At 40.8% G+C, this 25,312-nt stretch overlaps 1 protein-coding gene across 1 annotated transcript in view; it reads right to left on the reverse strand.

Annotated features, from left to right (window-relative positions):
• Positions 1-914: 914 nt before the first annotated feature.
• Positions 915-25,312, reverse strand: part of LOC149184180 (Alkaline-phosphatase-like family protein) — a 234,020-nt gene continuing 209,622 nt past the window's right edge. Inside the window, 3 exon segments of the mRNA XM_089417414.1 lie at positions 915-1,425; positions 1,835-2,124; positions 2,290-2,382. Of these exon segments, the coding sequence (XP_089273540.1) occupies positions 1,290-1,425; positions 1,835-2,124; positions 2,290-2,382 (519 nt within the window). The 3' untranslated portion in view covers positions 915-1,289.

Below are 25,312 nucleotides of genomic sequence, written 5' to 3' on the forward strand. Positions count from 1 at the left end.
ACTTGTAAAGTTAAAACTTAAAACAGTAAAAAAGGAAAAAAATAATTAAAGAAAACAAAAACCTAAACCTAATTATAAACCCCTCCTTTTTGTAATTGTATTTAATGAGATCCCTCTTGCACACCTCTCAACTCTATTTGTTTCACACCCTTCACTAGATCGATTTGGAATTTGAGCCAAGTGTTCATTTCAATTTGATATCATTCTTCTTGCTGGTTCATATTGCTTCTTGGGCTGATTTGGAGCTGCTGTTTTTCTGATTCAAAGTTCAAATTTGCAGTCTTCATTTGTAGTGCTTGTAAAGGTATGTAAAAGTTTAAATCTATTCTTGTAAACCTAGTTTTCTTTACAACAACATCACTGTTTTTTCCTAGAAATTATGAAATCCCCAGGTTTCATTCACAGAGATGTTTTTGTTGATAAAAAAATTGCCTGGCTCAAAAAAAGAAGGATCTGGCACAGGAACATTGCTGATTGGTTGGGGGTAAAATGGTAGGTAACAATTGTCAGAAGGAAATTTGTGGACAGGTTTCCACAAGTTGAAACAACACTTAGCACATGCAAGAAGAATATAAAACCTTGCAAAGAAGCCTCCGATGAACTAACAGGCACAATGCAAGGTTATCATGAAAACTTCCAAGCAAACAAGGCCAAGAGGAGGAATCTCTAGATGAATTCTTCATTTGATTAGATTGTAGAGTCTGAAGTTATTAGTTAAAACTTAATATTATGCTTATTTTTGGATGATAAAGGCCATTTAAAGCCTCTTTGTTTATGTAATTTGGTGCAGACATGGACTGAACTCTGTGCTTTTTTGGTTATGGGCAGTATGCACCCTTGCTATGTACATGAGAAAACTTTGTATATCTGTGTCTCATGGTTTGGATTAACATGGATTTACGTGAATATACATATAAAACGAAATTGAATATTTTATATATTTTTTGGTTGACCATTTCTCTGTTTTTTTTACCAGTTCCAGTTTCTGGTGCCAACTAGTTTAGTTTTGAAAACATTGATGCTGAGGAAAAATAGGTTTTACATTTTAGGATGTACACAATAGCTTTACACTAATAAGTACATGTGAATCTAAATCAAAGAGAAAACCGCAAAGACCCTTATCTTCACAAAGGTGCAGTTTTTCATTTTTAGATCTGCAACAATAATTTTCCTCATTCTGGATGAAAGGTTCATATGAAAACAAAAGAGCAGTGACCTCTTGCTCCCAAGGTAATGGTACTCTTCAACCAACTTCAAAACTTCTTGTGTCCACTTCATAATTTAAGCTTTCATGTCTTCATATGAATCCAAAGCAAAGACGATTTTGACCTCACAAACATCACAAAATTCACATAGAATCCAGTGATAGCAATAAAAGATGTTGCGATGTAAACACAGATTGTTGTTGCACAAACGTACAAGTACCTGTAAAACCATTAAGAATGATATGGATTAGATTCTATTCATGTTAAATACGCTCTCCAAGATTTATACGATAATTATGAAGAAGCAACAACAGTGAAGATGAATTTTTTAAGTTTTAACAGACATTTCACAAGCATAGAAAGACAGGCAACGAAGATGTGCATACTTCATATGCCTATGATTAGTCTGTCTGGGTAACAAGCTAAAGAAGAAATATTCCATGCAAAGTTTGCTCCAACGAACTATTTCTATCTTCCTAGAAAAATTGATCTTTTCACTGATGTAATATGTAAAAAAATCAGTTACAGAATAGATAATTTAAGGTTCCCCCTCTGATAATCAGATTCATAAACATATACTTTGTATGTGCAAGAAGATCCAATGGATGCCTGTAGTAATTGTTACGTACTTTGGAGAAAATACACTCCAAACAAATAGATGATTTCTCATGAGAAATAATATGCCTGTGAAGCCAACCAGCACAACAGAATTCAAAGCCAATGGCAAAATACATGGAAGGGCAATTGACTTTAGAACGAAATATCCTGAATTTCCATCTTCTTTATCAGTGCATGTGTTGTTTTGTCCCTTTGCGAAAGATGAACAAAGCAGCGAGCCAAAGAGAAACAGGAATGGTGATGCATAGGTAATAATGAATAGCAATATGCCTGACAGGACTGTTGAATGCTTCGATAGGCCCTGTAAAACAGAATTAAGAATGAACGGAAGTCACTATTATTGAACAGTGTGAAACTAGAAGCTTGCATAAGAAATATGAACTATATTAAAAGAAGTGCCAGGCTACCCAGGGTTTAACGGACTTAATCTTACAACTTACAAAATCATATGAATGCCAATACTTACAATATATGCCCCTGCCACATCAACTGTAGCTAGAGAATTGCTATTTCCAAGCCCAAAGTGGCCTGACATCCCTAACCAGTACATAGTGATGACCTTTCCAAAAATAATGCAAATTTCAGAATCAATGTAAATACAGATTAATTTGAAGACAAAATTTCAAAAGCCATTCCATTAAAACACAATACTTAAAATAAGCAGTCCTTTCTAATTAATATGCTCGTTTCAAGCAACACCTAATCCTACTTGAAATTTCACACAATTATTCCACAAAACTGTGAAAATGAGGAAGGTGTGAATATTAATAGATCTCGATGCATCACATCTCTATACATTTGTGAATAAATAATCATTGCAATTCTAAAAATATTGCCCTTATATGATAACATCAAAAGGACATATGGACCCTAATGGGCTTGAGGATCCTCCAGTTATCCCACAAAACATGTATAATGATAAAAGAAGTGGAGGGCATGAGCCATTCTTATTGTCTCTAGTGGTAAACAACTTGTATGCTTGATTCCAGTGCTTCTGCCAATGTAATGCCTCTAAGTAGCATGAATCAATTGGAAATGGAGATCACTAGATCATATAAGAATGTATGTGGTTTTGACTCCAAATCTATAGCTGTCTTTGGCCTCATGAAGAATGTCAAGGTGCCTTTGGCTGCTAATAAAGATATTTATGTGTTGATGGATATTGTAGTCATAGATATGCCAAATGCCTAGGGAATGTTATCGTCTAGGAAATGGTGTTCCTCAATCAGACGGCAATTGCAAATGGATATGCCATATGCCACTATACCTACCATTGATGGAGCCCCATTTATCCTTTACAACAAACCACACATGCTTGAACATATGGAGGATATGAAGCCTTTCCCATTCCCTAAGACTGTTTGAAAACCAAAGGTTACCAAATTTCCTAATGGTGTAGATCAAAGTCATTTCAAGTCAAAGGGCCCTGAAAAGTTGAAGGAAGTAGATTTCACAAAATGTTTGTCATGTCAAAAATATCCATAAGAAACAGACATTTCAAAAGAAATAATGGGTTTAGAGGCCAAGCAGAGAATACCAAGCAGCTGATCCTTTTCTCATCGATAGGAACCCTATCCTAGTTAGAATTCATGGTAAGGTTGGGGTTGGGTACTTTTATATTGCTAAACTTGATGGTGAAGTCTTTCCCTCACTAGTAGGAGGGAAATACCTCACTTTGTTTAATGGAAATTAATTAATGTTTTATGTAGTTAGTTGCATTGCATATTGTGTGAGCATCCTAACTATTGCATTCTTCATATTGTTGTGTTGCATCATAGATTAGATAGCATTTAGTTAGATTTTATTTTTGTATGGATTTTATTGTCATATAAAACAAGGGTGACAATCAACACCCAGTGCACATGCTTCCAAAAAAATTGATTTGAGTGTGTAGGTAATAGTTCTACGAGCCTAGGGATTGTTGGAGTTCTCATAAAATCCCCGTTTGAGCATGTAGATAATGCACTCTACGGTGAGCTCATGTCCTCGAGTTGGAGCTAGATGTTACCCACCAAAATGGGAAACCCCATAGGAGAAAACTTTTCTCCTACATTTGGCAGCCAACTAGCCAACAATCCATGAGATTCACTTCTTGATAATGATATGCCATATGCCTCAACCACAACCATGCACCTCTCACCATCCAACATTCCTCTTAAATGAAGGTGGGTTTCTACTCAACAAGTACTTTGATCATTTTGCAATCGGGTGCTTATACTTGATGTTTTGGGCATTTACTATGGATAAAAGGGTGGCGTGGAAAATTGATTGATCTTGACTGTAAATCTTGTTCTTTCACCTTACCAAGGGAGTGATTCCTTAGCCCTAGTCTAGTGGGACGTCCCTTGAGGCCTTAGGGTTATAGGAGGGGCACTACTTAGAAGACTTGGATTGAAGAAGCATTTTCACTATCCCTTACACCATACTTGACACTTTCCATGTCATATTCTAAGCCTTTTTATATCATTTCCATTTTTTGGGTCTAACTTGTCATTGCTTCATTGGGATTTAGCACCCTCTTACTTGTTGAAGAAAGTGTAACTAGGTTCGGTCTTCATAATGACATGATCTTTGTAAATGATGAAATGAAAGAAATAAAATTATTTTTGTATGCCATGTTGCATGGGTTTCATGAGCAAGCGATTTATTTGTTAGTGGCTCCAATTGAGAGCCTTAGGATTTATTAATAAGTCAAAGAGCCAATGTCATGTATGAAGAAGCTCTTCTTGAGCCTATGTTGAATATATACAAGTCTATAAAAATGTCTAACAACCCTCCAAAGACAAGCACAATCCCTCTTGAAGAAGTCGACCTACAAACGATATAAAAAGAAGTCATGTCGGCTTAATATGTGGACAAACTACTATAAATACCCAGCTAGGGTCTGCACAAAAGAATAGAATAGGAACTCGAATTCTCTGAATTTTTTGGATGGGTATAGAGGTCTGAAATTTGCATTATAGGAGGACAATCTCGGATACCTCTGCAATTTCGTGGATAATTACAGGGGAAAATTACAGTCTCAACCTCCTCGGTGGTGACAGTCTCAGCATATCTATGATGATGATCTTGGTGCAAGGAAATGTTGAAATTTCTAAGTCTATCCGTTAGAAATTTAATTTGTATTCTTCTAGTTTATGCCTTCTACTTGTTAAATTTGAACAAGTTATTTAAAACATATAAATAACGAAATAAACACAATACAGTCTCAACATCTATAGATCTACGGCTGAAAGAAAACAAACACACAAGTGACATCATTATTTTTGGACAAATATCCCCGGAAAAACCCAATGCGAGAAAACTGGTGCAGCTATTCTGAGGGTTTATTATTATGCAGTATTTCCCTGAGTACAACTGGGTGCCAAACTGGCTCACCCGACAGAGAAAAACAACCAACAATAATACCTCTCTATTCGAAAACAGGTATTTAGAAAACTTGTCCCACGAAATCCTCTCTAGCAGCTCTGAAGCACTGCGTCAGCCTCCTGCTGCTTTGCGTCATCCTTAGAACCCTCTGTGTCAGAGCCTCTGAGGCACTGCACAGCCTCTGGGACCATCTACGTCACTCCTGCAGCCCCCTGCGTGGATGACGCAGGCCCTCTAGCCTCTGTGCCATCTCTATTGGGCTCTGTGTGGCCTGCTCTGGCTATTGCATCTCACTCTCTGCCTCTGCACTAGTCTCTCGACACTATCTCTACCTCTCTATCTAGTACTCACTACCCCTCGCTGCTAATCACTGAATTGACTTTGCTTAGCAACCCCGCTCTAGCAAATCAAATTATTGATCATTCTGGTGTGTTCTCCAACTGACCCTCAAGCCTCCTCTTATACTTTTCTTATTGGTCCTTCAACGGCCGAGATTAAATCTCTAATCAACGCTAAGATTAGATTTGGCTTGATCCATGACTTTTGGAACCTTCTAACCCAATTTTATATTAATACCCATTAATATTTTATTTTTCCTAAGTTTAGACTTAGGAACTCAATTAAAAATATTAATTATTTTAATATCTCCCAAACCGAGTACAATCTATCCAAACCATTTCTGGGTCTTGGAGATCTCATGTGCTTTAGCCTCTCCACCAATTTTCATGGCTAGAGCACATTCGATGCTACCCCAAATCAACACTCCCTCTTAGCGAGGATTGTGCTCTAGTAATACTCCTCATTGAGCATCACTCTGATTATCTGGCACCGATACCTGTGCTGATGCTAGGCCTCCCCACCCAACATCCTCTGCACTACTGCATCCTGTACTGCTACCCATGGCCCTACCACTGCCACTGTTGCATCCGTACGGTAGCTCCCTCTGCATCTGTGCTGCTGCTGGTCTTTTCTCCCAACACTACATCTGCACTGCAACCCCCTCTCATCATGCTGCATCATGCTATTGTTAACCGCTACTGCACTGCAACTCAGTTACTGAGAAGTAAGTAATTGATCCACCCAACTACTGACATCCCTGTCATGCTAGAAACACTCCAGATGCTGAAGCTCCCTCTATCGCTAACAAGTGCTCCCTCTACTGACCTCTGTGCTACTAGAACAACTCCCTGCATCTTGCACCGTTGTACACCTCTTTGTGCCATCCTGAACTAGCGCAACACTCTCCATGCCTCTCGCACTGTTGCAGCCTGCTAGCCTTGCATTGCCCGGGGACTCTTGCACTGTAGCACTCTCCGCCACTTCATCTGCATCCGTCTCTATCGACATCCGCCAGTCCTACTACTCTCTCTTCGGGGCTCCCATAGCAAGGTATAATCCAAGAGGTTGGGTACCTCAAGGATCTTGCCCCTCATTGCCTGTAGTCCTCTTGACTACAGCTCGATGTCTCCCCACCTCTTCTTTAGAGGTATATGAGCACTCATGGCACAATCAGCATCCTCCTCGACCTCCTTCTTTGCGTTCACTGGCGCTAGCTTAGAGTTAGATGCCTCTCCCTTGTTCTTCTTCCTTGGACATTGGTTCGCATAATGACCCAATTCCCCACAGTGGAAGCAATTGACTTTCGGGGGGTCCTTCCTCTTCCTCTTCTCTTGTATTCCCGAAGATGCCAGAGCTGCATCCTCTTCCTCTTCCTTCTTGATCTCGACTCCTGTATTGCTACTTCCCGTCTTGCTCAATCGCCTAATCTCCTCTTGGCGAAGAGCCACCCTGATCTAGGTTATCTTTTGTTTATAGATGCATTAAAAGAATTACATACAGAGTTTATAGATTAACCAAAGAGAAACTTTAAATGTGCACATGTGAGAGAAAGAAGAAGAAGAGCATAAGAAAGAAGAAGACAAGAACTTGATAATGGAGTTCGTCCCTCCTAGAATACATCTTTGGGCCCTACTCAATCAATGGGGAGGCCCTCATTCATTAAAAATGGCATCAAAAGAGGTTACATTTGTCAATTACAAAAATGGAGCATTATACCTCCATGGTGAAAAATGCCCGAAAATTGGAGAGCTCTGTTACAGACACTGACACCACCAATGGATTCCCATCGCCGAGAGGTGTAAAATCCATAGAAAACTTGCCCAATTCTGAGTCTGGACCAAAATCACCCTCTTGCAAAAACGCTGCTCAAGCAAGGTTCCACCAGTGTTTCTTAGCGCTTAGGGTTCCGCCACCTAGTCTCAAAATCCGTGCCCGTTGATCTCTCCCCTTGAAAATGGTAAAAGAATGAGTTTAAATAACTTAGGCGGATTAAACCATAATGTTGTTATGGTTTATTTTTACCAAACCCCATTTTTAAATAACCATATAAAAACTACATGCCTTTTTTTTAAATACATAATATATATTTTTAAATTTCATTGGGGAGTGGGCCCGTACTCCACGGGACCACACTCACCGAGTCCATCTACCTATGGAATCGTGTATTAAATCAGGTTTGTACGTTGAAGCTGAGGGGGGGACGGGACCACCACGTGGCTGCCCCCCCAACCACCATATCTCCATGGAATCTTCACCATATCCGTTTCTTCATTCACCGTTGCATTTATATGGAACTTCGTTATATGGTTATAACCCTTGTGCACCATACGTTGAGATTCGTTGATTTCATATGGTTTATGACTTTACCATATGTGGTGGTTTGTTATGACATACATTGTAACCATACAATCTTCATGCATTGAACATTTGAACTTCGTTGGGTTTCCAACTTGTTATAACCACCATACGTTTGCCATGTATGCCTCCATACATTGGCCACCATAACCTTATATGGTATATGGTTAAACCATATACGTCCACCGTTTTATAACCATTTGTATATGTGTTTTGGTTTGGGGATAAGGTTATGAGCTATAATATATAGTTCATTTATTTGTTTTATATTGGTTTATGGTTATAACTTTTTTACCATGTATGGTATAACCATATTATTATATCGTTATTATTATATATATTTTTTCTTGATTTGGTTTTGATATAATAACCTCAATATTTCTTGTGTAGGTTTAGGAGGCTAATGACGGGCTGGCATGTGTCAGCGTTTGATGGGCTGCCATGTGGGTCCCATGTGTTGATTGGGATGCCATGTGGTGCACTGTGAGCCCCATTTTTCCTCTGCCATACCAATCTTTGAAGAGCTCTATCTTTTGCATACGAGCTCGGATTGACAAATCGTTCACACCATCGCGATCAGGAAGACGAGCCCTCTCAAATGATGCCACCAAATTCTCCTTTTTGCCATTTTGAATTTCGAGTCTTATCCATCCCCTTATTGTCTCGAGATCGTCCTAGATCAATCCTCCCCACTAAGGAGCTTTTGGTCCTCCAAAAGCATTAGCACACTATCAATTCACACTGTCAATCTCCTGTACGTGTAACTGGTACATTCTTGCAATCATGCACACCACACATGACTCAACAACCCCTCCTTGCCAAGAGTTCATAACACACACTCATTGGCCAAGGATTACATAAAAAGTAATTAATGCCTCAAATATTAATAAGGAAATGCCAAAATATCATCGTTGCATATTGAAGTGATGGGAAACACGTCATCATTTTTACATTGCAACGTATGATTTACAATGGTGGCCATAACAAGCTACTACTCCTAAAAAAACCATCTTAACAAAGCAGACCATTGTGACTGGTGCGGATTCATTTGTTGAACATGTTCATCTTTCGGCTCCTTTGGCGATGTTTCTGGAACATGGAGCATCGGACATGTGATTTGTTGGTGTCCCTCTTTGTTGCAATGACTACAATGATTCTTTCTCCTCCAAACTTTCGGGGCTGCCTTGGGGCACTTCCCCTTGGTGTTTCTTTGAAAGGTGTTCATGGAGCCCTCACTATCGCTGGACTGTGAGGAAGGAATTTGATCGTCTATCATTGCCTGGCTACTAGCTGTATTGGAGCTTTCCCTCATTTCCTTTTTGGTGTATCTGAGTCCTGCATGACGCGGAAACTTCTTGACTTCTATGGGGTTGATGATGCCTTGGCCTTTGATGCCAAGGCCTCTTCCTTGATATCCCATTTTCTTCATTAATTTGGATCCAATCCTTGTAGTATGGTTTTCAAAAGCAGCAAATTCATCATCATGAGAATCATATGAAATTGGAAAATCGCTTTTTACCTCCAAATAGCTATGTTGCGGCTGTTGCAAGGCCCCATCCTTGGCTTGCAACTCGTGTAGTAACCTTTGGTTTTCCTCCCTCGTCTCCTGTAGAAGCCTCCTTAGTTTTGCAATCTCTGCTTGGATGCGGTGGTTAATTTCCTTAAGTTCGTGGCGTCCTGCCGAGGGAAGTGTTCTGGTGGAAATCCTTGATTCATAACCAGAATCAGACCCCAAGTCAACAGGCCTACCTCGTGCAAATCCTATAGCTGTGACTTTCTCATCTTCCTCTGACTCAGAATCTTGGCTTTGTTGTACGGTGGCGACGGCCTTCTGTTTCCCATTTATGTCATTCCTTTTAGGTCTCAGCTCAGGGTGCAGCTTCCAACAATTCTCTTCATCATGCCCCTCTTTCCCACAATGGGTACAAGAGGGCTTTGCTCCCCTTCTCTTGACTGCTGCCGTTCTCTTTGATTGGTCATTTCTATCATATTTTCCCCTGTTCTCAATGTGAATGGCCTTTACACTAGCTGCACCAATGGTGGTTGGTTCAAACAATAACAATGAATGTCTAATATAATTATGGAACGATCCAATGTATTTAGTTACAATTTCAGGTGTATCAAGTGCAATACCCAGATTTAGTGCTTGCTTCCTAAATTCTTCTGTAAAACTTTGAACATCCTGACCTTTGCATGCATTTTTTATATGGTTATTTAAAAATGGGGTTTGGTAAAAATAAACCATAACAGCATTATGGTTTAATCTGCCTAAGTTATTTAAACTCATTCTTTTACCATTTTCAAGGGGAGAGATCAACGGGCACGGATTTTGAGACTAGGTGGCGGAACCCTGAGCACTGAGAAACACTGGTGGAGCCTTACTTGAGCAACATTTTTGCAGGAGGGTGATTTTGGTCCAAACTCAAAATTGAGCAAGTTTTATATGGATTTTACACCTCTCGGTGACGGGAATCCATTGGTGGTGTCAGTTTCTGCAACAGAGCTCTCCAATTTTCGGGCATTTGTCAACATTGAGGTATAATGCTCCATTTTCGTCACTAATGAATGTAACTGCTTTTGATGCCATTTTTAATGAATGAAGGCCTCCCCATTGATTGAGCAGGGCCCAGAGATGTAGTCCAGGAGGGACGAACTCTGTTATCAAGTTCTTGTCTTCTTGTTTCTTATGCTCTTTTTCTTCTTTCTCTCACATGTGCACATTTAAAGTTTCTCTTTGGTTAAGCTACAAACTATGTATGTAATTCTTTTAATGCATCTATAAACAAAAGATAACCTGAATCACACCCACAATTCTTCCCAATCTGGAAGATCCGCCCTGCCCAATATGCTTTGGACAAATGTCTCCCACTCCTTGGACACTGCGTTAAGTTTGGTCCTCACCAACATCTCTTCATCCAGCATGGCCCCTATGGAAGTCAGTTGGTCCCAGATCTCCTTCAACCGACCAAGGAAGTGATCTATCTTCTCCCCCTTTTGCATCTGGTATGACCGTAGTTGATTCTCAAGTAACATCTTCCTCTGCACGGAAGTATGCTGGTACAATTTCTTCAGGGCATCCCACATTTCCTTTGTCGTCTCCTTCTCGGCAATATGTTGGACCACATGATCCTTGACCCCATCAAGGATGATGCACTTCGCCCTCGCCATTGCCACCTCAAACTTTTCATTTTCAGTCGGGTCAACTAGGATCACCATAGTTCTCAAGGCAAAGGCCTTGATGCGATGTCTATCAAGAATGGACAGGGTCTTGGCCTTCCAAACCACAAAGTTGGACGCTCCGTCCAGTCTATCCTGATCCCTCAGCCCATTCATGACCATCTCTCTTCTCTTCTGTCAACTCCTCCGAGTCTCTCTACTTCCCTTCGGAAGTTCTCTCTTCAACTCCTGTTGAGTCTCTCTACTTCTCGCCTAGAAGTTCTCTACTGGATTCCCTCTGAGTCACGATTTTCCTTCTAGAAATCCTCCTGCCAATTGTTAAGTTGCACCTCTCCGATCTTCTGTGCACCCGCAACACTGATGCAGATTCCTTGGCTAGAAATCTGCCTCGATAGCAACTCCCTCTACTTTGGTTTTTCACTGTTAGGTATTGTTCTGTCCACAGTACCCCACCAGCTTCGCTCCCACAAACTGCCCACAGCTTCTTATGCCCCAGCAACTGAAGGACTGAGCCTCTGGGCTCTACACAATCCCGACACTAGAAAAACAGCTCCTTCAGTCAACTGCATCAACCCTCCTGGTCTTTATGTGGCTCTGTGTGAGCCTCTTTCTGCCCTCCTCAACCTCTGCTCTGGCCTCTCTGGCCTAGACTGATGACGGAATCCCTCTACGTCAACCCTTCTTCTGTCGCTTTCTACAAGGATCAGCTTCTATCACTCGGGACAACTAATTATGCTGCAAATGCTCTGATTAGCTGATGCCTTCACCTCTCTTGTGATCTGCAACCACGCTCTGATACCATGTTGAAATTTCTAAGTCTATCCATTAGAAATTTAATCTGTATTCCTCTGGTTTATTTCTTCTACTTGTTAAATTCAAACAAGTTATTTAAAAATTAAAACATATAAATAACGAAATAAACACAATACAGCCTCAACATCTACAGAATCACAGATCAACGACCGATAGAAAACAAACACACAAGTCACATTGTTATTTTTGGATAAATGTCCTCGGAAAAACCTAATGCGGGTAAACCGGTGTAGCTATTTTCGGGGTTTATTATTATGCAATATTTACTTGAGTACAACTAGGTGCCAAACTGGCTCACCTGACAAAGAAAAACAATCGGCAGTAATACCTCTCTATTCTGAAACAAGTATTAAGAAAACCTATCCCGTGAAACCCTCTCCAGCAACTCTGAAGCACTGTGTCAGCCTCAGAACCCTCTGCGTCAGCCCTATGAGGCACTGCGCAGCCTCTAGGACCCTCTACATCACTCCGACAGCCCTCTATGTGGATGACGCCAGCCCTCTGGCCTCTGCACTCTCTGCTGGGCTTTGTGTGGCATGCTCTGGCTGCTGCGTCTTGCTCTCTACCTTTGCGTTGGTCTCTCAGCACTATCTTTGCCTCTCTATCCAGTATTCATTGCTCCTTGTTGTTGATCACTGATTCGACTTTGCTTAGCAACCCCAGTCTAGAAAATCGAATGATTGATCATTCTGGTGTGTTCTCCAATTGACCCTCAAGCCTCCTCTTATACTTTTCCTCTTGGTCCTTCAACAGCCGAGATTAAATCTCTAATCAACGGCTAAAATTAGATCTGGCTTGATCCATGACTTTTGGAACCTTCTAACCTAGTTTTATATCAATACCCATTAATATTTTATTTTCCCAAGTTTAGACTTAGGAACTCCATTAAAAATATTAATTATTTTAATATCTCCCAAACCGAGTACAATCTGTCCAAACCATTTCTGGGTCTTGGAGATTTCATGTGCTTTAGCCTCTCCACCAATTTTCATGGCTACAGCACATCTAATGCTACCCCAAATCAACAAGAAAGAACACAGTCACTATCTCAATATAGTTGTGAAGAAGAAAATCTCAGTGCTGATCACTGCCTCGACATATTTGTGATGAAGAAGATTGAGATGATACACTCCTGCATACTCTCTAGACACTGATCATTGTCTCGACATAATTGAGATCCCACAGTAATACACTCTCAACATACTAAACACAGTGATGATCTCGGCATAATGGCAATCATGATCTCAATCTTAATGAAGACAAGGTCATGATGAAGATCTCGATGCATTGATGAAGACATGGAATCAAGGTCATGATGAAGATTTCGATGAAGATAATGTCAGTATAGAGACCTCAGTGACATGGTGATGATCATAGTGATAGTGCAACGATGATCTAGGTGAAGGTACAACAATGGTGCAACTATAATGACATCTGTGGTGCAGTAATGATGACCTCGGTGAAGCAGCAGTGATGATGATGATCTCAGCAGTGATAAAGAAGAGGATTGGTGTCTTGGTCTTGGAATGGCATAATAGGTCAAGGGTCATGGTCTTGGTATTCGTCAATTGGAATCTCTATAAGAAGAATTATGTGTTGGTTTTCCTCTCAAAGAGTGAGAGGTTTTGGCCCTAGTAGAAAGCCAACATCTTGTGTCCTTGTCTCTTTTGTTTTGGTAGCTATTTGATGAATAAAGAAAACACACTGAAATAATATCAAGAGAAGATTGTGCTAATAAGGAAAAATTAAAAATGCCTTACAAATAGTTATCATGGCAAGAAGAATCGCATTAACTTAATTTGGCCTAGATTCTTCAACATGGTATCAGAGCTAAGGTGTTGAAGTCAAAGGAAGAGCAGCAAAAAGAGACATTCAAGGATCAGCTTTCAAGTAGGGCATCAAAACAAGTTGAAGGGCTTTGTGTTTCAAAACCTACATCAAGGATTAAAGGATCAGTCTACAACAGTAGTATACAATGGCATGAGCTTTTGTCTATATAATCAAGGAGACAGTCTACAATAGCAAGACGATTTAGTCCTATAGCAACAATGATTTGGATCCTTATCTAAAGTTCTAGGATCAAGTAATCTCAGTCAAAAGATGAAACATTTAGAACTCAGGTACATGGCAACAGTTTTGGTGTCTCCCACAGTTTCGGTCTATGTCATACAGTGATCTCAATAATAACATGATCTCATCATACCAGTGATAGTCACTACCTCAAATTGAATCCTTTTCTATAAAGAATGCAGTCTCGAAAACTCAGACTCATGATACTCGATGGCATATTGAAGAGGATCATCTACAGCATAGAGCTCAAAAATAGGTCCAGGTACTATAAGGTGATCGTAGCAAGTAACCTTGATGTTTTATGATTCTACATGATGCTGCATACTACAAGGTTCACTTGTGTGACAACAATATAGTGCCATCTCAAATCATAAGGATCAGATGTATAAGTCAAGCTTCCTATCATTACAACAAAGATCTCATCTGGACGAAGCATCAATGCATCTGCTTCAACCACTTTCAACATGATCTGTAGAAATTTCTCATTCCCACCCCGGTTTTCAGTTTCTCCTTATTTCTCCCATATAGTTAAATGCCCTTTCACATAACCATACATTTAACAAGATGGAAAAAATAAATTTGCTGAAAACACAAATTCTGGAAATTTTACAGAATGCTGGAAATTGCAGAAATAAAAATCAGCAGTAATAAACAGCCATTAAAACACATTTAAGCACTGAGATTTTTGGTCGATGTGACCCTGGAAAAACCCCCTACAACTCTTGGGGAAAACCAGTTTGAGAGCTCTTCTTTATTTCTGGAAAATGCCTTTTTACAGTAAGAGAAATATTCAGCAAAAATCAACAAGCAAACTTTTACAACTTATCTCAGCCTTGTTGAAACTCAACCTTGCTGAAACTCCGCCCTGCTGAAACTCCGCCATGCTGAAACTCCGCTGTACAGACTTGTTGAAACTCCGCTCTGCTGAAACTTCGCTGCTGAAACTCCGCAGCTCACTGTCCAGAAATCTCCCTTGCTCTCCTTCTCTCAATCTGCTCATGAAAGAATGAATGACCTTTTCCTCCTTTTCCTCCTTTAATCTAACCCCAAGTGACTTTTGGGTGATCCCTAAATCCAATGGCTGAAATAGATTGAGATCTAAGGCTGAGATTAAATGCTCATTTAAATCTCACTTTTTATTTTTTAATTCACCCCACTTTAATAAAGACCCACTTAGTCATTTATTTCCAAAGTCACTTTTCCTTTCTAATTTTTCATTGACTTTATAAAAGTCACTTTAAAATTAGACTTAGTAACTTTATCACTTAAAGTCACTTTTAAATTAGATTTAACTTTATAAAATTATAAAGTCACTTTAGGAGAAAAATTAAATTCTTTTGGACACTTTTCCCTAGGCCAAAGATCAAAGTCTAAGGTAACCACCTGTCCTCCGGTACCAAATTTCAACACTCCCTCTTACCGAGGAAGGTGTTCCTCACCACACCCATCTTGTCTCTGAAGTAGACATGCTTGCCCCGTGGTAAGGCTTTGGTAAGAATATCTGCAACCTGCTCATCAGTGGAAATATACTCAAGCTTCACAGCTCCCTTCTGAACATAGTCTCTAATGAAATGATATCTGATCCCGATATGCTTTGACCTGTCATGAAATACTGGATTCTCCGTGAGTTTAATGCAACTCTGATTATCATAGTAAACCATTGAAGGTCTCAACGACTAACCAAATAAGCCAAACAACATCTTGCGAAGCCAGATAGCCTCACAACTAGCTAGATTGGCTTCCATATACTCTGCTTCCGCTGAACTCAGTGCTACTGACTGCTGCTTCCGGCTGAACCATGACACTACTGCTGAGCCCAACCCAAAACAGCACCCTGATGTGCTCTTCCTATCAGAAGCACAACCTTCCCAATCAGAATCAGTGTATCCTGCCAATCTCACTCCATCTCCCTGCCTGTAGTCCAGACCATAATCCACTGTCCCCTGCAAATACCGCAAAATGTGTTTTGCAGCCACCCAGTGAACCTTCCTAGGCTCACACATAAACTGACTCATCGTGTTGACTGCAAAACAGATATCTGGTCTAGTGTTGACCAAATACATCAAGGAACTAATCAGCTGCCTGTACAATGTGGTATCCACCAACTCGGATTTCGAAGCATGAAGCTTCTTCCAGTTGGTGATCATCGGTGTCGACATGGGTCTACAATCCTCCATGTGGAATCTGCTAAGGATGTCCACAATATACTTCCCCTGCCCCAGGAAGAAATGCCCCTCCTCCTGCCACACCTCCAAGCCCAAAAAGTAATGCATCAAGCCAATGTCCTTCATCTCAAACTCCGTCGCAAGATCTCTCTTGCAGTGCTCTATGAGTCTCTCTGCACCTGTAATGACCAAGTCATCCACATACAGCACCAGAATGAGAGGCTCCTCACCAATCACAATAAAGTAAAGGTTCGGATCTGCCTCACTCTTTATGAAACCCATCCCCTGCAAATATGTATCTATCCTGGAGTACCAAGCTCTGGGAGCTTGCTTCAGGCCATAAAGGGCCTTCTTCAGTCTGCACACATGGGACTCCTTCCCATGCACCTCAAAGCCCTGTGGCTGCTCAATGTATACCTCCTCCTATATGAAGCCATTGAGAAATGCAGTCTTCACATCCATCTAGTGGATCTTCCAACCCATCTCTGCTGCTATCGATATAATGGAGCGGATCGAAGTATATCGAGCCACGGGAGCGAAGGTCTCCTCATAATCAACTCCCTCTACCTGGGAGAACCCTCTAGCCACAAACCTTGCTTTGAATTTCTCAATGCTGCCATCTGCAGCATGCTTTACCTTGTAAAGCCATCTGGAAGTAACCACGGATTTGCCCTCAAGCCTCGGCACCACCTCCCAAACATCATTCTTCATGATAAAAGAATACTCCTCTTGCATGGCCTCTCTCCAGACCTGATGGCTAACTGCCTCCTCATAGCTAGAAGGCTCAGAGTCAAGGATGTTGGTAACCATCGCCATATAGCTACAAAACCTCTCAGGTGGTCTACTCTCTCTGACCGGCCTCTTCGGCTCAGCAACAGATGAGGCATCTCTCAAGGTGTCCTGAAGCCACTTGGGCTTCCTCTTCCCTGAGCGCACTTCTCCCACCGGAGAATGAAACTCCTCCTCCTCATCATCATCAGGAGCCTGACCTCCTGACTGTCTGTCTGTTGTCCTCATGCCTGCACCTGAACCTGTAGAAGCTGAGGTACCGTGTGAACTGTCCATCAGTGGACTCCCTAGTGAACTGCTCTGCATGCTGCCCAGAGCAACACCCCTCTGGCTCGGTGAGCCACTGTTCACTGAAGGACCTGACATCCTCATAGATGTACCTCCTGATCCTCCTGATCCTCCTGATCCCTGCCCACTGGATCCCTGCTACTGACTCAACTGCTGCTGAGGGTCTGGCTTATCCAGATACTCTAACTCCCGTGACCTCCTAAAGGCCCTGTCCTCCTCGAACTTCACATCCCGTCTGACAACAACTCTCCTCTGTGCAGGAATGTAAAATCCGAAAGGCCTTTGAGGTCTCACTGTAGCCCACAAAGATACCCTTCTCTGCGGTGGGCTCTAGTTTGGTCCTCTTCTCCTTGGGTATATAGGAGTATGTAATGCATCCAAAGATATGAAGATGACCAATATCAGGCTTCTTCCCAGAGAAAGCCTCCTCCGGAGTCATGTGCCCCAAGGCACGATGCGGACTCCTATTCTGCAAATAAACAGCGGTGTTGCAGGCCTCTGCCCACAAGAACAATGGCAACCCCTGATCATGTAACATGGCTTTGGCAGCCCCTATGATGGATCTGTTCTTCCTCTCTACAACCCCGTTCTGCTGGGGGTTGTAAGGAACAGTGAACTCCCTCCTAATGCCTGCCTCTGCACAATAGTCAAAAAACTCTCCAAGGGTGTACTCTCCTCCATTGTCCGACCTCAGGGACTTTATCTTTCGACCTGTTTGTGTCTCCACAAAAGCTCTGAACTCCTGAAACCGCTTGAAGACCTCACTCTTGGTCTTCAAAAAATAAATCCAGGTCCTCCTGGAGTGATCATCAATGAATAAAACATAGTACTCATATCCACTCAAGGAAACATGAGACATCCAACCGCTCACATCGGAATGAATCAAATCAAGTATCCCAATTGCTCTGCTGTCACTGCTGGGAAAAGGGGATTTGGCAAACTTGCCCATCGCACAACCTCTGCAAGTATCAAAGTGATCAGTACAGAAATCTGGCACACCTGTAGTGATCTCCCGCAATGTCCTCAAGGCTCCATGATACATATGTCCCATCCTGTGGTGCCAAATCTCACACAACTCAGAACTGCTAGCTCTGTTATCGGTACTACTGCTCAATGCCAAAAGGGGTTGGAATGCAAACTTGTACACCTTTGCATGGCGTACACCTATCACTCTAGCCGAATCAGCTGGAGTGCCCCTGGGATACATCAACACCTGTCCTCCAAAGCTGAGACGGATATGAGGTTCTTCCTCATCCCTGGCACATAAAGAACATTTGACACTTTCAAGGGAGGTTTGGACTCCCTCTGAAATGTCAGTGTCCCCACCCCGACTGCTCTAACAACTCTGTCATCATCGAGTACTACCTTTATATCAGTGCCACTCTCTGAAAGCTCTGAGAAGTACTCACGGACTCCTGTCATGTGACGTGAAGCCCCACTGTCCACATACCAGATACCTGAAGATGCTCAGCTAATCGAGGGAAAAGCATGCTCCCTCTGAACCTGTGTGGCAGATGATCCTACACTAGAGGACTCACACGTAGTGAATGCAAACTCCCGGTCAAAACGACCTGCAAAATCCTCAATCTCTACTGAAGCTGCCACGTCCTGGTTCTTCCCCTTCTTCTTCTTCTTCGGACACACAACTGCATAGTGTCCCATCTTTTGACAATTCCAACACTTCACCTTGGAATAGTCCTTCTGTGTGTTCCCCTGTTTACCTTTACCTTTGCCTTTGCCCCCACCACTGCTTGTGGAAGCCTGCTTCTTCCCTTTGCCTTTCTTGCCTCCTACCACCAGTGCTACATCCTCATCCTGCTCAACTGGCTTGGCTACCCCAAGCTGACCTTTCCTGATCTCTGTCTGAATGCAATCATCCCAAAACCTCTCCCATGTGGGAGGGGTCTCACGTGCACAAACCCCATCAGCAAAGTTCAACCATAAACGGGGGAGGCCATTCACTGCAATCCGCACCAACTCAGTGGGTGGAATGGCCTCTCCAATCACTGCCAACTCATCTCTCACATTAGTAAACTTTGTGAGATATCCAATTGCACTATCATTACCCATCTTAATGTTCTTCAGCTTCTCCTTCAGGACCATCTTCCGGTTCTCATTGGTACTCTGGTAGAGATTGGACAATGCTGTCCACATCTCATGGGCATTGCTCTTTCCTCTCACATGAAGAATGCAATGGTCTTTGATTCCATCTAGAATCAGCCTCTTACCCTTATTGTTCTTCTTGTTATACTCAGCCAACTGAGTAGCATCAGTAGGCACAACAACAGGGTTCTGTGTGGTATGCACCATGATATCCCAGACTTCTGCTTCCTCAAAAATACTCTGCATTCTCTCCTTCCAAACGCTGTAATTTGTATGCCCATCCAGCCTATCCTCCACCCTCAATCCCAATGACATCTTGTTGTCCTAAAACTGAAAAATAGCACTGCTATAGTAAAGATAAAACTGTTGTTTATGAAAAAAATCAGCTTGTTGGAATTTTCTGAGTGAAAAATCAGTAGCTGTAATTTTTCCTTTTGCTGTCCCAAATTGTCCTTCAGCACTCAAGCTCTGATACCATGTAGAAATTTCTCATTCCCACCCCGGTTTTCAGTTTCTCCTTATTTCTTCCATATAGTTAAATGCCCTTTCCCATAACCATACATTTAACAAGCTGGAAAAAATAAATTTGTTGAAAACACAAATTCTGGAAATTTTACAGAATGCTGGAAATTGCAGAAATAAAAATCAGCAGTAATAAACAGCCATTAAAACACATTTAAACACTGAGATTTTTGGTCAATGTGACCCTGGAAAAACCCCCTACAACTCTTGGGGAAAACTAGTTTGAGAGCTCTTCTTTATTTCTGGAAAATGCCTTTTTACAGTAAGAGAAATATTCAGCAAAAATCAGCAAGCAAACTTTTACAACTTATCTCAGCCTTGCTGAAACTCAGCCTTGCTGAAACTCCGCCCTGCTGAAACTCCGCCCTGCTAAAACTCCGCTGTACAGACTTGCTGAAACTCCGCCCTGCTGAAACTCCGCTGTTGAAACTCCGCAGCTCACTGTCCAGAAATCTCCCTTGCTCTCTTGCTCTCCTTCTCTCAATCTGCTCATGAAAGAATGAATGACCTTTTCCTCCTTTTCCTCATTTAATCTAACCCCAAGTGACTTTTGGGTGATCCAAGTGACTTTTGGGTGATCCCTAAATCCAATGGCTGAAATAGATTGAGATCTAAGGCTGAGATTAAATGCCCATTTAAATCTCACTTTTTATTTTTTAATTCACCCCACTTTAATAAAGACCCACTTAGTCATTTATTTCCAAAGTCACTTTTCTTTTCTAATTTTTCATTGACTTTATAAAAGTCACTTTAAAATTAGACTTAGTAACTTTATCACTTAAAGTCACTTTTAAATTAGATTTAACTTTATAAAATTATAAAGTCACTTTAGGAGAAAAATTAAATTCTTTTGGACACTTTTCCCTAGGCCAAATATCAAAGCCTAAGGGAACCACCTGTCCTCCGGTACCAAATTTCAACATGATCAAGGTGAAGATTTTATCTTCACATGTCAAGTAAGTATTTTCATTAATCAATTTGGTAAAAATGACTTCATGGTTGCAAGGAGATCTATAGGTTGGATGGGTCATCAAAGGTCCTTGCATGGAATAAGGAGGATTGCCATAATCCTCATAGATAAGAGAATTCAGTGAACATATCAAGGAAAAAGGTGTCCTTTGAATTCATGGGAGGGAACTCTTAAGGTCCTCTCATCCCTATGTAGCAGGAAAGGAGACATAAAAGAGATATATGAAATGATAGAAGATATACTCTTTGAAATGCAGTGAAGAAAGTCATATCACTTAGACCTGATTGAAGGTATCAAAGAATGAAGGAATATCTTCATGAGATCTCAATTGAGAGATCTAGGAGAGATGATAAGAAGATAATCATCATTGTTCTAACTAATAAGCAAAGTGAAAAATGTCCATGAACAAGAAGGTTACCTCATTCAATAATTTGTGGTCTCTATACTAGATAGAGAAAGACAAGTTGATGGAAAAAGGGTTGAAGGTTAAAAGACTAAAACATTTGCAAAAAGGAAAGAGGGAGTATCAGATCTCTACTATGATTGAGATGGTATCCCTCACAAAAGGTCCTATCATAAGCTCCTAAATCTTGTGTTATAGATATGACCATGATAATAAGATGCATCATGGCATCATGGAAGCATTAGAAGAAAGAGCTCGTGACATCACCATGGGAATCATGAAGGACAAAATCCATGGCAATCAAACATGAAGGACAAAATCCATGGGAATCAAACATGAAGGATATAGCTCTTGGGAACCTCATTAGACATTGAAGGAAAGGAAGAAGCATCCAGGACAAGGCTCATCATACATCAAGTAAAAAGGGAACATCTTCCAGAAGGGGCTATACAAGATCCTCAAGATTCTCTGTTGGAATCCTCATCAGAGGGTTCACTAATCTAAAGAGGAAGCAAGTGTTTCATCAAAAACTCCAACTTGTGGAATTCATGGATGATGTTATGATGACATAAGAGATGAAGCAGATAAAGGGATTGAAGATCTTTTCAATCAAGGAAGCTGCTAGAAGAAGCCTAGATGACGTAAAGGAAAATGAGGTATGTATGCTTGTGTTTAATATTATAATGTCATGTCGTATGGTTGCAGGTAACATGGATCACTACTTCTATCTTGAGAAGCATGATCAAGGGAAAAGGATCTCCTCCTCTGAAATGGTGCAAAAAAGCATAAGTCACACTAGATGAAAGCAACATAATATGTCCTCATATGAGGTATGAGGTGGTTGACTATAATTAAGAAACTCTGATTGAAAGCTCCTGGGAATGGAATGTGTGAGAAAGGAAGAAATTGTGAGATATGCAACCCTAATAAAGGCAATCGACATCCAAAAGACCAAGACTTGACTAGGAAATCTCTTGGAAAGATATGAAGACTCTGATAGAATATGAAAAGATTGAGACACTTGACAATGGATATCTTTGGGAGATGTGTCAATATGTATGCAAGATGCTGATACCTACAGGAAAATGTCATGATGAAGAACCATCTCATAAGGTACGATTTGATTTAATGTGATGTTTTGATTTCTTGAATAATATTTGGATGAGTTCATGTAGGGCTATTGGAACAAGAGTTGTAAGTACAAGTACAACTGGCACTCATGTGGTGGATGGAAATCTCTGAAAGAAACATGATGAAGAAGTAGCCATATGACGAAGGTTCCATATATGTATCAAGAAGGCCACTTTCCATGAAGAAAGGAATGACATGACGAACCAAGAAGGAAAGTGATGGATGGCTAATGCCCTACAAGGAAGAAGCTCAACTGAATTTCATGACATCAAGGAAAGAAATTGATCAAGCAGTTGAAGGACCCACAAAGAAGAAGTTGCTGATGAAAAGGAGAGTCCCTAGTTAAGAGGGAGCTCTGACAAGTCCCTAATTGAGAGGGAGCTTGGGTAAGTTCCTGGTCAGGGAGAACTTGGGTACGTTCCTTTACAGGAATGGGCACATCTTCCCTAGTTAAGAAGGAGAGATAGACACACCATTCTTGTCTTCACCTGGGGGTAATCATCTGGCATCCGATGCTCTTTCAGGATGTTGTAGAGCATCCAAGATAAGAGTAGGCAAGAGGATCGATACTCTTTGAGGGCAGGGAACCCAAGAGAAAAATAGTCTTAGAAGGGCATACTCAGTGAACACCATGTGGGTATGTACCTTGAGAGACAATGATGAAGGTGTCTATAGTCATTGGTCTTGCCAACATTATGCTCTGATCTGATGAAAGATATAGTTGTCAGTCAAGGCCTTGCTATGGAAACAATGTTGGTTACTATGATGCTATACAGATGGGTTACCAATTCGATTCTTCTTATGAGAAATTCTTCAGATTGAGAATGAGCAAGTACCATTATGAATACCTCCTTCGTTAAGAGGGAGTGTTGAAGAAAGTGTAACTACGTTCGGTCTTCATAATGACATGATCTTTGTAAATGATGAAATAAAAGAAATAAAATTATTTTTGTATGCCTTACTACATGGGTTTCATGAGCAAGAGGTTTATTTGTTAGTGGCTTCCATTGAAAGCCTTAAGATTTATTAATAAGTCAAAGAATCAATGTCATGTATGAAGAAGCACTTCTTGAGCCTATGTTCAATATACACGTCTATAGAAATGTCTAATAGCCTTCCAAAGACAGGAACAATCCCTCTTGAAGAAGTCAGCCTACAAACGATATAAAAAGAAGTCATGTCGACTCATATAAGGAAACACATTGGTTCACTCTGTCATGTGGGCTTAATATGTGGACAAACTACTATAAATACCCAGCTAAGGTCTGCACAAAAGTACAAAACAGGAACTCGAATTCTCTTAATTTTTCGGATGGGTATAGAGGTCTAAAATATGCAATACAAGAGGACACAATCTCGGATGCCTCTGCAATTTTGTGAATAATTACAGGGAGGAATTACAGTCTCAACCCCCTCGGTGGTGACAGTCTCAACATACCTATGATGATGATCTCGGTGTAAGGAAAGAACACAGTCACTGTCTCGGTATAGTTGTGATGAAGAATATCTCAGTGCTAGTCATTGTCTCAACATATTTGTGACGAAGAAGATTGATATTATACACTCTTGGCATACTCTCTTGACACTGATCACTATCTCGCCATAATTGAGATCCCACAGTAATACACTCTCGGCATACTAGACACAGTCATGATCTCGACATAATGGCAATCATGATTTCAATCTTAATGAAGACAAGGTCATGATGAAGATATCGATGCATTGATGAAGACATGGAATCAAGGTCATGATAAAGATCTCGATGAAGACAAGGTCAGTATAGAGACATCAGTGACATGGTGATGATCTCAATGAGTGTAGCAATGATCTAGGTGAAGGTACAACAATGGTGCAACTGTAATGACCTTTGTGGTGCAGTAATGATGACCATTGTGAAGCAGCAGTGATGATGATGATGAATGATCTCAGTAGTGACAAAGAAGAGGATTGGTTTCTTGGTCTTAGAGTGGCATAATAGGTCAAGGGTCATGGTCTTGGTATTCGTCAATTGGAATCTCTATAAGATGAATTATGTGCAGGTTTTCCTCTCAAAGAGTGAGAGGTTTTGGCCTTAGCAGAAAGCCAACATCTTGTGCCCTTATCTCTTTTCTTTTGGTAGCTATTTGATGAACTAAGAAGACACACTCTAATAATATCCAGAGAAGATTATACTACTAAGGAAAAATTAAAAATGGCTCACAAATAGTTATCATGGCAAGAAGAATCTCATTAACTTAATTTGCCCTACATTCTTCAACATTACCTACATCCTTGAATAGGGCATGTTGAAAAGTGTGTTGGCATTATGACAAATGTGTTGTCCTTGATGGCAATCTACTTAATAAAGATAGCAACATGATGGTAGCAGTATGAGTATTCAAGCCAGTACAGATGTGACAGAATGATTGGACAAAGCAATATCAATTCAAAGATAGAGGAATGATAAAGATGAAGTTTGAGGAAGTATACGCGGGTTCTGTGAAGCAAAGCCACGTACATAGCGGGTTTAGTGAAGAAAAGTTGCGTACAGTTTCCGCACCATATATTCTAAATACTAGGGTTTTTACCATGGTATTAGACCATAGTAATGAGCGCGACAATGGATATTTGATTTCATCAAAGAATACCAATAACTACGGAATTGGCCTAAGGTATTGGCTAAGGCCTAAGCTATATAAGGAGATGGAGATCAAAGTGCTATGTGTGCATGATATGGGTTATTGATGAATTGTTTGATCTAAAATAAGTGTGCACCCAGGAGTGTGATGATGGATCAAATCTTATAGATCTAAAATGACTACACATTGAATAATCTGCTTATGGGTTGATAGATCTGTGATGATGATGTTATGATGTGTCTTTTACAGTGTATGCCGAGATTTGGGTTTGATTGATGTTTTGTTGTGCAGCGAAGGTATGATTCAATAGTTACAGATATGTTCCAAGTTTTCTTCAGAAAGATCGCATGAAGTGTCTTATAAGGTTCATGTATATA

This window comes from Pinus tabuliformis, chromosome 3_2 (genome assembly GCF_031772625.1).
Source record: "Pinus tabuliformis cultivar Carrire ecotype Pingquan chromosome 3_2, CPIR1, whole genome shotgun sequence".
In the NCBI taxonomy this organism is placed as follows: domain Eukaryota; kingdom Viridiplantae; phylum Streptophyta; class Pinopsida; order Pinales; family Pinaceae; genus Pinus; species Pinus tabuliformis.